This window comes from Olea europaea, chromosome 10, assembly GCF_002742605.1.
Source record: "Olea europaea var. sylvestris chromosome 10, O_europaea_v1, whole genome shotgun sequence".
Lineage (NCBI taxonomy): Eukaryota > Viridiplantae > Streptophyta > Magnoliopsida > Lamiales > Oleaceae > Olea > Olea europaea.
The window spans coordinates 12338838-12354510 of NC_036246.1; the positions used below are offsets into that span (position 1 = coordinate 12338838).

The window sequence follows — 15673 nt, forward strand, 5'->3', positions numbered from 1 at the left end:
TGTGGGTTGCTCCGATCAGGGCGTCGATTAGCATCTCGGCATTCACTAGTATCATGCCCATAGAGTTGGTGGAACGTGCAAAACCTAGCCCCATCCAAGGGCCTGTTTGACCTTTTTTTCTTCTTCTTCTTACTATCAGCTCTTTCGGATGGTCCCGCTTCGGTAGGAGTATTTTCGTATGCTAACATCGGTACTACATTCAACGTGGCGGAAGCCAGTGCCTGTCCGAAGGTGGGAGCTATGGTATGACCTGCTTGAGTCCATTGTTGAGTGACAAGGTGTGTTGCGGGTCCTCGACCTACCCGCCTCTGAGGCGGAGAGAGTCCCAGCGCGGCACGGTTTCGGTGATCAATCATTTCTTCACTCACGATTTCAACACTCATCATTTCCACGAGTTTGTCATAGGTGGAAGGATTCTTGTTGCGCACGTCCTTCTAGAACAAAATGTTCATGTTGAGGCCGCCTTTTGGGACTGAAAGGGCTTCTCTATAAGTGACATGTTCGCAGTATGTGATTTCGTCTGTAAACCTGGCGAGATAGCTTTTTAACGTTTCTCCAGGGGCCTCTTCTTCTCTTCGCGAGAGGTACTGCTTTAAGAATGCCCTTTTCAAATCTGGCAAACTTCTAATGCTTAGGGGAGGAAGCCTACTGTACCAAATTTCGGTGGCTTTGCCTAGCGTTAAATGGAAGGCTCTGCATTTCAAAGTGGACGAGGCTCCCCTGAGACTCATTTGTGTCATATACTTGGTGAGGTGCTTCTCCGGGTCCCCCTTTCCTTCATACTTGGGGATCTTAGGGGGCATGAAATTTGCTGGTATTGGGAAATTTCGGATCTCCCTTGAGAAAGGGAGGTTATCGTCGTCGTCGTCGTCGATCTCATAAGATCGACAGGACCCATCTGACCCTTCATCATCTTGGATGTTCTGAGGAGGAGGAGGTTCTTCTCCTCGACTCCCCCAATCAACTAGGTTCTTCTTGTCCCTCCTATTTCTAGGAGAAGGAGGAGCCTGTTCTTGTTCCTAATCTGTCCGAACTGATCTTCTCACTGGGCGGACCCTATTACTAGGATCCTCCCCTATCCGATCGAAGACGCTCACCGACCTTTGTCCATCATATTCTTGAGGAAAATTGTCTAAAAGAAAAAGGGATCGAATCGATATTTATCCAATCGTGGATAAACAAACCAACCTTTCGTCATTAATCTTCGGAGGTAAATTCCATATGAATTGTGGTTCTGATGGCTGGTTCCCTTGCACATAAGAGGTGGCTTCGACGCCCACATCTCTTTCGAGGGGGCGTTCTCTGTGCTGACTGGTGTGGCCTCGGAAATGAGATACTGGGGCTTCCTGCACTGGGTAAGATCCTTGGGGCATTTGATAACCCTGGTGACCTTGGGCTTGCATGAGAAGTTCATGCATAGCCATATTCTGAGCTGCGATGTCTCTCATACCCATAGCTATTTGAGCCATTCCTTCAGTTAGCATGGCTGTTCTTCCACCTCGGCGACATCGGTGATGGGGTCTCTGATGAGTAACATTATTATGGAGTACATCCTCTTTAGAGGCCTCTCTCATAGGGTTGTCGTCTTCATGGCTATAACTCATCCTATCTCCTTTTTGAAGAGTGGTGAGAACTTGGATTATAACTCGACCTTGTTCTTTTTCAAGAACGTGCCCTTTTCAGGGTTAGTCGCTAGTCTTCCTGTGATCTCTCCGATGGAGGATGCAGAACTTTGAATTGGAAATATTTTCCATACACGGCGCCAATCTGTTGACCTCGAAAATTGGACCTTCCACGTGGCCAACCGAGAGTTACTCCACGTATTCCTCTCTACACACAATCAACGCACGGTCAGACGCACACGGCCGGAACCAGCGGGGGTGGTGGAGGTCGTATACACTCCGACGGTTAAGTCAGGTTCAGGCAGTGGGAACAGTACCCAGGGGGTTGTGCAAAATAATAAAGGGGGGAGAAAATATATAAATGCTTGTTATGGAGTGTTATCTAGTGAGAGTTTCATTACATTTGCCTCTTGCCAATCCTTAGGTATTTATAGGTGGGATAAAACGTTGGATGTGGGGCACGTATATACATCTGACGGTCTGAGGTGTTTGCTCATAGGCGTCAATCAGCCGCGTCTGTAGAGTGGGCGGGTAATTGCTTCTCTCGAGTTGAGTTGACATAAAGTGGATAAGTCACATCAACTAGTATCATGGAGACGTCAAATCAATTTAAACCTCAGGGGCAGAAAGAATCTTGGCAAAGATCTCTTTCTGAAATTGGCGGCATATCTTCTGACCGAGGTCTCTGGAGTGTACTTCGCCTCGACATCATGGGCGAGGGCGTTTCGGTCGGTTCGACATAATTGTCTGTGGCTCGCAGTGTGATAGAAGGTTGTTAACATTGAAGATATCACTTCGGAATCACTTCGAGTGGGTGTATAGCAAATCGGAGTGACTTAGGTGGTTCAGATAGGGACGTAACAACTGTTCTAACATTATATTAATAATTTTAAGAGAAATAACATGACAGAAAAGAAAATATTAAATTTAAAATGCATATGATTCAAAATAAACAAATTGATAGACCAATATGGGGATTTTTTTTTCTTTTTTTTTTTTTTTTTGGTAAAAAAATCCACACATCCTTAGTGATAGACCACCTATATGGGTTTGCGGAAGGAACTAGAAGCAATTACAGATTAATTAGTATGCACGTTACTCCAAAAGAAAAAGAAAATTGTTCACACGGTTAAGGAAAATTTTAGACTTGATAAAAATAAAATGGAGAAAAAGTGTCTGGTAACTGTTGGAATAAGCGGAAATTTTTTAATTAAAAATGTTGATGATTTAATTATTATTTTTTCCATGTTTGACAAAAAAAATTTAGTGGGAATTCTTCTAGTGAAAACATCTCATAATTCATTTTGGTCCTATTTTGGGGAGAAATAGGTTTTATAATGATGATTTTTGAAGAATGTATAATTAAAAATTAGTAGAAAAATTTCGAACTTACTAATAATATTATTTTATTCAAAAGTATGTAATTGAAAATAAGTTTTAGAAAAATTAAATTTTGATAAAAATAAGTCAAATTATAAGTTACATTGGATTATGCTACACGAACCGCAGAAATGATCGCGAGGATGACCGCGCTCACACACATGGGGGTTGGGGTTTTTTAATTCACACGGGACCCACTCATCCTATGTGAATACACGATCATCCTCGTGGTCACTCGGACGAGTCGAGCGGCTTAACTCAGCTTCATTTCCATTTAACGACTTTTTGTTCTTTGACTATTTGTCCAACCTTTTAGAACAAACACGTCACTAGCTTAGGACCCACAGCTCCTTCCGTGAAGGGTTTTGCTATGTGTTTATTAATATTCATAAATTATTTATAGATATTCAATTTACTTTTTAATTTTTATTCATACATTTTGAGGCGACTCGCAAGTATTACATATTAAATTGATCTCGTACAATTAGGATTGTTTTCATTTTCACACTGATTACAAAAATATAAATAATATACTTGGGAATATAAGTTGCATTTATATTTTTCTAATGTATCCTTACATTAGATTACTGTTCAAATAAGAATAGTTCATATTTGTCGATAACAAGTAATATTAGAAAATTAAGAAATTAACTATACTATCAACTAAGAAAATAACCTAAAATTTGGAACAAACAAAAAAAGGAAAGCAAGTAAAATTATTTTTATAGAACTAATATTTACTATTTATTTTTATATATTTATAATTCAAAATCATTTATAAACCCTCCCTAAACGTGCCTTAATTTTGAAAACTCAACTTTAGATCTCAATGAACAATTGAACACCCATCCTTGACAAAAAGTACTGCTAATACTTGTAGACTTTTTCAAAATAAAAAACTAAAAACGAGTATCAAACGAGATTTTTTCAAAGTACATATTTTAAAAATCTAAAATAGGTTCTTCTAACTTTCGTGCTAAAATATATTTAATATAATGAACCAATAGACTTCCGATTGGGCAAAAATCAATTTAAATCGCTCAAATCGATCGATTCAACCTTGATTCGACCGATTTGGCTTAGTTTTTAAGTTCAGTGGAATTGAGTTGGGATGAAAAATCAAAACTGGGTTGGATCTCGAGTTAAGAATTAAATCGAATCTAGTTTTATGAATTAAAAAAATTAATATCTAAAATGAAAAAAAAAAAAAAATCTAAATAGACACGACAATGGAGACAAGCAAAGGAGTACATATGTTGACGAACATGAATTTTGAAAGATCATTTATTTAGATGCATTTATTGACCAAAGATATCAACAATATCTCACGCACTAATTTTAAATGCTACAATACGAATTGATGTTCTAGAAGGATAATTTGATAGCACTATATTTGATATATCTATGGCACGCCTAAAGTGTGATGTTATTTGATTTTAATACATTTTTTTTTTCAAATGAAAATAGAGCAATTAACGAAGGTTGTTCCATTAAGGAGACATATACTCTTGATTAGTATTTAAATATAGCGAAATATAAAATTCTAGAAGAAGTTCAGGCAACTTTTATACCGTATACTAAAAATAATAATACACTCTTTTTCCTTTATTAGGATGTTTTCTTTAACCTACTATGCATTTACCCTCAAAATAATACTTTATATGTATGAGAATTTTCGGATTTCATGTTACTACAGTCATTAAAGGTTGATAAATATCTCGTATGCAGACGGTGTTATTTGAAAACTATGGAAGACAATATGAAACATACTTAACCAAAAAGTGTAATATTGAAGACATCGATGTACGAGACATGAATAATTTGATACGAGAATTGAAATCAAAGGAATAGCTGTACTCTTTTCCTTCGATCATGTTTTATCCGACTGGATTTTTTTGTCAAGGTTGTAAGATAATTATTGATGATTACTTAGTATTATCATGATACACAGATAAGTTTTATTTAGTTTAAAAGATATATTTCAATCCAATTATAACTCTTATTTGGATCCTATAAATATATAACATTAGTTCTTAATAATACACACTTGAGTTTTAACTTTTCTTTTTCTCTCTTTTCGTAACATTTTCAACAATACTTATAATTTAGAAAAAAAAAAAGAAAGCAAATTCACTCTTCATTACCCCCAACGCGACCTCCAACACCTATCCTCGTGAACGCAACTGTATTACCATCTCATCCTGACCTTCTCTCACACTCCTCACCCTTTTTCTTTATTCCCTATCTTACCTTGTTTTTTCTATACTGATTTCTCCTTTCTCGTAGAGGCAACACTGTCTGTCGACATGAAGACGAAATGAAGAGGTCAAGGAGTTATGGTTCCCCAAACATACACAAAATGCAATCGAATTTGTGTCGATCGATTTGGGTCCACACTAATGTAATAAAATTTGATCCAGATGAAAAGTTCTATCAATAATTGAATTTAGCCCATGATCGGCTCATGTTTACGAATTGTTTACAAACTCTTAAAATATCTTTTAATTTACCTATTTCGAGAGATTTATAAGTATTACTCATTTATCTACCATCCATTTCTATTTATTCTTTTTTTTTTTCAAATGATTAACGTTATTTACACCCAAAAATTATTTGAGATTCATCCAATTGTAATTCACTTCCAAATATAGTAACCTTAGTCTTTCAAAAATCATTTCAAATTTAACGAAGTCATGGCTTAAAATTTATTTTGAACTTTGAAAATCAGAAGGGAAATAAAAAGAAAAATCTTTAAAAAATAATAATAATAATACAGCACACTTGCTAAGGTCAAAAAATACTTTACAGAATTGCACCAGATGCAGGTGTGACGACATCTGGTTTGATCTACTACTTTTTTTTTGTCATTATTCGACAGATTGCTGCCAAGTCTTCTGTATAAATTCTGAAAGCCAAATTCTATACGTGTAGACTAGTTCATAAATTATTAACTCCAACTTCCACTATCGAAAACAAAAGGAAAAGAGAAAAGTTTAAGATAAAGAAAATGTAAATTCCTTTGAAGTCCCCAAAATTTTCCAAGCGTTACATTCATGTCCTCAATCTTTAGTTTATGTCACCTCTTTATTTCTAACATTTTGACATTGTGCGAATGGTGTCCACTTGGACTATAAACGTCGGGCTATATAGAAGGTATAATGTCCACAATACAGGCAGTGATAAATATCTCATGTTTTTAATTGTTCAAAGGCAATATTTCACCACTTTGAACATTACTTTATCACAAATTATTACATTAAACAAAAAGTATTTAAAGTGGAGAAAGATTACGTTTGGACAATATTGCCATATAACTATCTCGTGATCTTTTACTAAACAGACATTTTTCATCAAGTTCGCATATCGTTGACGCAATGTTCGGAGGTTGGAATCAAATAAAGGTTAAGAATAAAAATTGATATGGTTAGGAAAAATTGGGACACGGAGGAATTCACTCTAAAAAACAGAATGTTTTGAAGTTAAAAATAGCATGTTTGTTAAGCTTGAAATAGTGTGCTTATAAAATATATAATTATAGTTATTAGAAAAAAAAAATCAATACTTTATTTTAAAATATGACATGTTAATTTTAAAATAAAGATTTATTTTACTTAATTAAGGAAAACGAATATACTTAAGAGCACGTTTGGCTTAGTTTAGACTTTAGAAGCTTAAAAATCGTGTTAAAAAACTAAAAACTAAATAAATTTTTGTTATTGTTTTAAAACTTGCTCGAAAATGAAAGTGATAGAATTAATTGTTCCAATGGTTACTAAACTTAGACCCACGTCTTTAATTGGTCACTGAACTTAAATCCATGTCTTTGATTGTTCATCAAAATTTAAATGTTGAGTTTTAGTTATTGAACTTTGAAAAATGCCTTACTTTACTTATTAGCATAAATTTTGAATTTTGAAAAATATCGAGTTTACAATGAATAAATCAAAATTCGATATTTTAAATTTCAGTGAGTAATTGAAGATATGGACTCAAATTCAGTAATCAAAACTCGATATTTTAAACTTCAGTGATCAATAAAAAACATGGATCTAAATTCAGTACCAGTGAAACAATTATCTCAAAGTAATACGACATCCATATACCGATATGAACGTTAATGCCTTTGCCATCTCCTTTCCCGTTCAATCATCCGTTCAAAATCGTCGCCGCCGCCGTCTGCTCTCAGCCCACTGAGACCCACCTGTAGAAAACACATATTATAGATATATAAGAAAGAAAAAGAAATATAGAGAGGGAGGGGGCAGGTGTCTGGCGATAGAGATTGAAAAGGATGATAACGCGGTCAAATTTGGCGGAGCAGCTGAGAGAATATCAAATTCGATCCAAACAAGGCTGGGCTTCCGTCTCTTTCTTCTCGTCCACCTCCAATCTTACCACCTCTAGGTATTTATTTAATACTTCCCCCTTTCATTATCTCTTTTTCCTTTCATCAATTGTTATTGTTTCTCTCTTCTTGGTATTTAGGGTTTCCTCAATCCTGATATTGGTGATTGTATGCTTAATTTTCCTTTTTCTCTTCATCTTTCATGCTGAAATTTCGGTATTGTGGGATTTTAATGCTAGAATTAGATCAACTTGGGTTTGTATTTATTTAAATTTTTGACTGAACAAGGGGAGTATTGAATTGTGGGGTCTAGAAATTCATTAGGGCATTTTGGAATAGAACTTTGATCTTAACATATATATTGCTGTCTGATTATTTCTACAAGATTGGTTTCTGGCAATGGTAACTTGATTCGAGCTATTAAGATTCCATAAATACCTTGTAACAGTCTTTATTCTAGTTATGTCTATACGCATGGATATTTTTTTAGCAATGAAAGGAAGTAAACAGAAGTTCTTGGAGCATACAAGCAAATAGAGCAATAAGCACCCCAGATACAGAAATAAATTAATGTGTCAGTGAAACCTTTAAACCATGTAGTATCGTCTATCCGAGACTGTAGAGAATAGTCACAATAAGTTTTCCATTTGTTCTATTAGAGTTCTTTTTTGTAAACTACGAAAATTTTGAACATCATAAATTTCTGAGTTAGAATTCAATTAAATAGAGTTGTTGTCATATAAGAAGCTAATATCAATATAATGGAAAAATAAATACTTGATTAATTGGGAAAAATCACTACTTACTTTTAAGTGTTCGCTGGGTGACGCAGGAGAAGATTGCGTGGACTATCATTCATACAGTTAATGTTCAATTGAAATTAAATTAATTCAGTAAGGGCTGTCAGATGTGGGTAAGTGTCTAAGTGATTAGTTGAGGAAAAAAAAAACAGTTTTATGCTTAAAAGACGGAGAATTCCCCAACCTGCATAAATACTTGAGTTATAGAAGAGACATGTTACATAATTTAATCTATGTTGAGACCTACCAGATCAATTGTTCCAGAGAAACATTCTCTAAGATTGCATTCAGTGGATAAGACTTCATGCAAGTTAAGGTGCTTAATTGACAACAAGTGTGTGTATACTTATATTAATAGAAGAGGTCCACTTCCTAATGTTGTAAGAGTTTGGTTTAGATATGCTAACAATACATTGAATTCAGTAAATTCTCACTTTAGTCAATGTTTAGCTTTCGATAAAATGGTCTCTCAAATTTCTATTCATTCTGAAGGTAGTTGAATTTAAAAAAAATCTGTTAATATTCAGACAAAAAGCATCATACATGTGCAGTATGCATAGCGAAAGGGCCATCAATGGAAAAAAAATAAAACACATGCTAAACCGATCTTGAAATGTGTCTGCATCAGCAAATAAGTCTCAGTGAAAACTAATTAATCAAGAATATTTTTATCTAAAATAAAAATTAAACCAGCTAAAAATATTAAACCATAATGAAACACAGCCACCTCCGTAACCCATGTTCACCGCCAGATCTTCTCTTCATCCACTCTCATCATCCTCTGATTCAATTCTCACTGCGACTTGATTCCTCATTGCCACCTCTACCACTTCATTCCTTCACTGTCATTATCATAGCTGTTGACCACTGATGCCACCACCTTGTCAGATCCCCAATCATTTGCTGCAGCATATCAAGGTTGCTTTTGGCCATCCTAGATCACCACAAATAAATGTTTCTCCAATCAAAGCATCTTTCACTGTGAATATTCATAATTGGATGGTAATAAATCTAAACTGCATAAATTATGTAGATGATTCTAAAAGGCAGATGAAATTGAGTTGATGCTTGATAATTAGGTTCTGACCACTTCTTCCAAGTTCTTTTTTTAGATATCTATATTTCTTCTCCGATTTCTCTCAAATCTCATCTGTTTCACTTTCTATTTCACAGACTTCTACTTAAACTTTTCAATCTAAATTTTAATTTATATTTTTAACCTAGTAATAACATATGCACTTTGTTTGATTTCTAACAGAAGGAAAGGGTGTCTTTAAGTTGATGTGGAATTTAGGTTGGTGAAGGTGGGAGTGTCAAGTTCAAGGGGCAGGCGGTGACAGTAGAGTTGTAATTTTTAGGGGTTGCAGAGGATGCAAATGGAGGATGAATTGGGGTGTCTGGTGGAAGATGAAATGTTATTAGGGCAGATTTGTTAATAATCATGAAAGAAGTTACGCACAGGAGTGTGTTCACGTGTGGAGGGGAATTGATGGAAGTGGCTTCCTACCCTGCACTAACACCAAAACCGTTTAGTTATGTTCTTCTCATAAGGATAATCTGATTAAGATGGGACTGGTTGACCAATGTAATACACTGCCTTATCATACACAGTGTACCTAAATAATTTCAACACAAACTTCCATCAAAGTGCGTGGCATAAAAAACAAGTTTGTTACACATTCGACTACTTTGTGACTACAGTGAAACCATAACGACTAATGTATTAACATTTGAATATCTTAGACTTAATTGAGATTTTTCCTAAACTTCAGAGACTATTAGGATTAAAGAGGCATCGTCTTGTACATTTTTATTTTTATTTTTATTTTTATTTTTATCTTTGACTGCATCCAAAAATAAAAATAAACGTAGTAAGCCAGTTTCTTGGTATAATCAACAACCGACTATAAATCTAACAGAAAAAACCAAGTACTCATTGGTTAGTTGCCTTCCATGTAGGGTCCCTTTTCTCCAGCTCCAAATTTGGAATCCAGCTCACCTAATCTAATCTCATGCATAAACAAAACAAGCGGATTATTAAGGCATATGCACCAATCCATTTGCATTATCTTGAGAGTATCTGTGAAACTGAAAATTCTGGAAGTAATGGACTTTTGCCAACAAGATATATAAGAAGGTCAAATCTAACTTGCAAAAGTTACTGTGTTTATATTTGCGAGAAGTGCAGAACTTCAAAAAATTAAGGTAGATAAATGAACACACGTAATGAAGAAGAAATAAAAATAAGATACATGGGACTCAATTTTGCATAAGCTGAAATTTCTGAAGAAAGATGGAGCACTTAGAAAAAATAAACTAAGGTGTCCTGGAACGATTGGTCAGAAATTTGCAGGCACGGACTGTGTTCATTGGAAAATAGATCTCAATATGGAAGGTAATTAACTTTTGAATAATGAGTTTATTTTGGCTATATGTAAAGGTCGATTATTTTATTTAAATTCAGGGTGTTACATTGTTACTTTGATTGCAAATTGGAACGATTGGTCAGAAAGAGGTGGAAACTTGAACTCTTACAATATGTGTATCCCTCAATAAACAACAAGCACACAGACATTCCAATATATTTGAATAAGTTGCATTACACACATTGATGACCAGGTTAATAGATCCATAAGCTTATATTGTGGACTAATTGCTGCCTATATAGGCTTTTTATGCATGGTATGGCACATGTACTACCCATCTGGTGACTGTATTGTCGTCTTATCCTTCGTTTTCTGATGTTCTAAAAATTGGATGTTTAACCTCGATGGTTACATAGTGGAACCGATTGTTTTAGACCTGCTAAGGTCTTTTCTTTTATTTGTGCACATTGTGTTTTTGAGTTTCTAAGACATTTCTATAATTGAAATTTTGATTGGTTGCTGAAGACATTGACTGGATTTGCAAGTTCTTGGACTTGTATTTGCATTACATTTTTAAATGTGTTGCTTGTTATTTTCATAAAATATGTCTGTTTCATATTCTCTATATATACCTTTATTTCTCTTTTCTAACAAGTTCGTCGTCTGTGCTTATGCATCTCCGAGAATTTCCGTTTCTGATATGCTGTGTTTCTTGGATGTAGGGTCGATGTTGCTCTCTTCGTGATATGGGAACTCATCATTTTAGCATTCCTCGTTTTCTCTGCCGTTTCTTTATATTTTAGACATTTGAAACTTGCTGTTTTTTTGGTATTTATTACAATGCTACTACTTTTATGCATGAAAATTACAAAGCAAGTAAGATTGGCCCGGAAAAAGAAGCGAAGAATGCTTCTTCCATTATCTATGTAGAAATCAATGAAGTGAAAACTCTTTTGCAATCATGTAGATTGTGAAAATCCTTGGCCATTGCTTTTAGTTTTCTATTCGTTTTCTGTTCTTTTTTTTTTTTTTTTTTTGGTATATGTAATTGTACCTGAGGCTAGCTTATTTAACAATATAATTGATACGATTAGTTCATTACAAGATGGATAAGGTAGACGGTTCCAGTTTGAACAGTTTTATGTTTTGGTTGGACTGGATTAATTAATTCGATGGCTGCATTGTCAATACCCTCTCTTTCTGTGTCTCTTGATGGATTTATCTTGCCGGGGGGCTGTAGATTTGGTGTTTGTGCTGGCATTATATGTCCTAATTACTGTTTTATTGTCTACAAAGGAATGGAAATACAGACAATATTTGTTGTTATTGAACAGACTATCAAATGGCCCACCCCTCAGCTGTGTTGATTTCACATACATAGCGCACCTTACATTTACTTTTAAGTTGCCTACATCAGAAGACAGGACTTCTTAGCAACACTTGTAACTGGCTTCTACCAGGATTCAAGTTATCATTGTTGACCAACTCACTGGGGCTTGAAAAAGTGGACTTCTATTCCTTGTGTCACTATAGTCCATATTGCGCCGAATACTAGTAGAAAGCTTAATATCATTCCTAGAGATCCAAGTGACCAATTGAGATACCAAATTGCACTATACTTTTCGGGTTTCTTGATAGTAATCCACATCAAGCAGGGATATGCTAAAGTTACTGGTAATGCAATTCCTCCTATCAATCCAGCCAAACTTGGCAAGAATGGGAAAGCTATGGCTATGAAGAGTGCCAGGCATCCAAAGAACACGCGCAGCAATGTCCTAACCCACCATGGACATGGTCTGTTCCGGTTGCTAGTGTACCTGAACTCGAGATTGTCAAAGACTGGCATTGCGTATATCTGGAAAGAGGTGAGGCTGTTGATCACAACCAAGAGGCATGTCAACCCCAAAATTGCCTCGCTCGTGTCATGTCCATGATACTTGTCCAATGCACTCAAAATCCCGCCATTTGTAGGCATCTGGTCATGAAGTGCATTGTCATCAAGGAATATATAGTAAGCTAGATTACAAAAAAATCAATATATAGAATGAAGAATTACCAAGTTCCCATATGCCCAATAGCCTCCTATTGCCAGTGGAAACAAACAGCAGGCTATGATTAGATATGAAAATTTCACCCCTTTCCACATTGGCAGATTAGATGGGTGCTTTAGACTAGAAGGCATGGTTCCCTGTGAAATCAACTCCAAATGTTTTACTATGTTGGCAAAATAAGGTACTTATACATTGAACTTTCAATAACAGAAAATTTACTTTAATAATCACAATTGACGTAGGACCGAAAAATGTACAATTATATTCATTAATATATGTAAAGTGTCTTTCGGTTTTTTTAATTAAAGCAGATGTAAAATTTCAAACCTGTATTTCCAAGACAAGATTGTGTCCCCTAAAAGCAAATGCAATGATTCCAAGAGCATTAAGAATGCTGCAAATTTTAGCAATATCCGATTTGGTCTCTAAGGATTCATAGGATATGCCGTTTGGCCTGTTTTTGGTGACAGACAAAACCCACGTTAAGGTACAATATGTGACTGCCGTCGCAGCGCCGATCAGCGATACTCCGGCGATGGAGTTCAAGTTGGGAAGTTGAGCCAAGATCACGGCTGAGCAAGTGAAAACGATGTACCACTCAACGGTGGTTATTGAATCGGCATTGCAGGCAAGGTTGCTACACACCATTTGGAAGAAGATTTTTAAGGTGGCACCGCCAATCATTATTAGGGTTACACAAGTGCCTCCGGAGAGATACATGGTTGGGAGAAGCGTCGATAGCTTTCCCAATTTATTACCTGAAACAATATCCTCTAGTCGTATTAGTTATTTTGTCAAAACCGTGACTTTTTTAAAGATATTGAAGAAAACTAACTAAAATCATGGTTCTATTCTATATCATGTATCATATGCATAGTCGCGAACATGTCACACAGGTAAGAGAAACAATGAACAAATATGAACAAACTAGAGTTTATCCTGTCTATACTTTTACACAAATTGTCAAGTGGATGTCATTGGTTGAGAGGTATCGTACAACTTGTCTAAACTTCTACACAAATTTTCAAGTGGATGTGATTTGTTGAGAGGCACTATCAAGCATATTGATCTACCGTGGATGTTCTCACGAGAGAGGCTTTACCACCTGCTTTTTACATTTGAATATGTAACAAATGATTCGTTTGACATGACTTTTTAAGAAGTCGGAAGGAGCTTTTTGAACCTTTTAGAAAAGTTAGAATGAGCTTTTGAAATCATTGTGACTTCTTTTAAAGCTCTTCAGGAAGGGGAAGCTAATTTGAAAACTAATTTTCAAACACCAATTAAATTAGCCCCGTTTGGCCCCGATTAAATTATATTCCATTTTTCTCTCTTATTTTTTACTACACAATCTTCTATAAAATAATATTATACGTAAATCGAAAATTTTTCATTCTTTTTCAACAACTAATTTTTCAAAAAAATACTATTCCACCCATTTTCATTTTCCGAAAATGGGGGCAAACGGGGCTAAACTCTTTTACTTCTCAAGAAGTAAAAGCAAAGTTAGAAACCTGTCAAGGTCTAAAGCCTAACTAACACTGTAAAATCATTGACTTTGTTCAATCTGTCAAAGACGAAGAATAGACCGTAAAATAATAATATAATATAATTATTAGAGATAATAATTGGAAGATCATTAATTACCAAAAGCAGCCATTGAGAGCACGAGGTAACGGCTATAGCGAGTTCCAGGGACGGATTCATGGAGTTGTATTAGTAGCCACAAAGTGTATAATTGCCATACAAATGCCAATGATAGGCATATAATTCCCCATGTCCTGCAATTTAGAGAAACATAAGCAGACTTTAACACACAAAATTTAATTATATAAAAACGTATTTTACTTTTTACAGTTTAAACTTTTAGATATATGAAGATCGTTTCACTTAATATCAAAGAAAATATAGACTTTAAACAGAAATCTCGATGCTATCCTATTTATGAAAATTGTACACAGTCGAGCCTTTGTTAAAAATGAATATGATTTGCATTGTGAGCACGCTGAGATTTAATTAATTGTTGCAAATAAGATTTATTATAAGCAAAATTTGCTTTAACACAATGAAGGTAAGTCATATGTCTCTTCCAAAGTTTTATATTTTCATGTTTACATTTTTTTAAAAAAAATTATTAATGATAATCAACCCATGTGGCAGTTCGACTAAGGAAAACATATTCATAATCGTAAAAATAAAAATAAGCAAGCTACTTATTTTTAAACAATTTTTACTTTTTATGTCAATCTAAGTAACTTCCCAGTTCCCACCATGTAGTCGAAAGTTTATATACTTACCAACCAAGAGCAGTAAAAGCAAGAGGAAGAACAAGGGCTTGAATTCCAATTCCAGAACTTAGGGTATGAAATGCAGCATAATAAGCATTCCCATTTCTTGACTCAGTAATTGGAAGCCAATCTTCTTGTGGATCAAGCTTCGTCAGATGACCGATTTCTTCAAGGTAGTTCTGCATGCTTTTCATGGCCTTTTTCATCGGACTCGCTAAAGGTGTAACGACAGCAAATGGGCTCTTAGTGTTCGTCTGATGAGCTGAGTCAAAAATCAATGGTGATGGAGTAAATTGGTATGGTGGTGCTGAGATCACCTGAACCGGAGATTCTGTTCCAGATGGGTTTTTGATGATCGTTACTGGGCTTGAGTTTACTTCCACTACCTCACTCATTTTCGAATGATTTTGTTTAACTGTGGGAGGTTTAGAGTGAGAAAATAACTGAATGATTTGTGTGTATATATAGAGAATTTTTTTCTTTTTTTTTTTAGGGGTATGGTGGAAAGAGAATAAAGTGGTATCTTTGAAACTTTGACCGACCCGGCCCACTTTGGCTGCTATTATATCAAATCAGTTTAATTAGATTATCACAAGCAAAAAAGTTGCTACACGTCCTATAATTTATTTGGTTTAATGCAGACGCCATGCAGATTTCACTTCTTTACTATGCGGCTTTTTGGTGGGAAATATAACCTGATTTTTAATAGATTTTGATAGAAGTTAATGAAATTTGTGAATGAAAAGTTATGAAACTCATAAACTATGTGATCAAAGATCGATTCTTGACTTTTATTTAGATTAAAATTTTTGTGTATATAT

General features: G+C 35.0%; 2 protein-coding genes across 2 annotated transcripts; one reads left to right on the plus strand and one right to left on the minus strand.

Annotated features, from left to right (window-relative positions):
- The first annotated feature begins 7118 nt into the window (after positions 1-7118).
- Positions 7119-11617, plus strand: LOC111401259. The gene is made up of 2 exons (XM_023028917.1): positions 7119-7406; positions 11236-11617. The coding sequence occupies exons 1-2, from the start codon at positions 7294-7296 to the stop codon at positions 11441-11443; spliced, it is 321 nt and encodes a 106-aa protein (XP_022884685.1). The 5' UTR covers positions 7119-7293; the 3' UTR covers positions 11444-11617.
- On the minus strand, positions 11532-15279 carry LOC111401258 (lysine histidine transporter-like 8). The gene is made up of 5 exons (XM_023028916.1): positions 14862-15279; positions 14212-14345; positions 12892-13322; positions 12570-12701; positions 11532-12488 (listed from the first exon to the last, which is right to left on the minus strand). The coding sequence occupies exons 1-5, from the start codon at positions 15245-15247 to the stop codon at positions 12000-12002; spliced, it is 1572 nt and encodes a 523-aa protein (XP_022884684.1). The 5' UTR covers positions 15248-15279; the 3' UTR covers positions 11532-11999.
- Between the last annotated feature and the right edge of the window lie 394 nt (positions 15280-15673).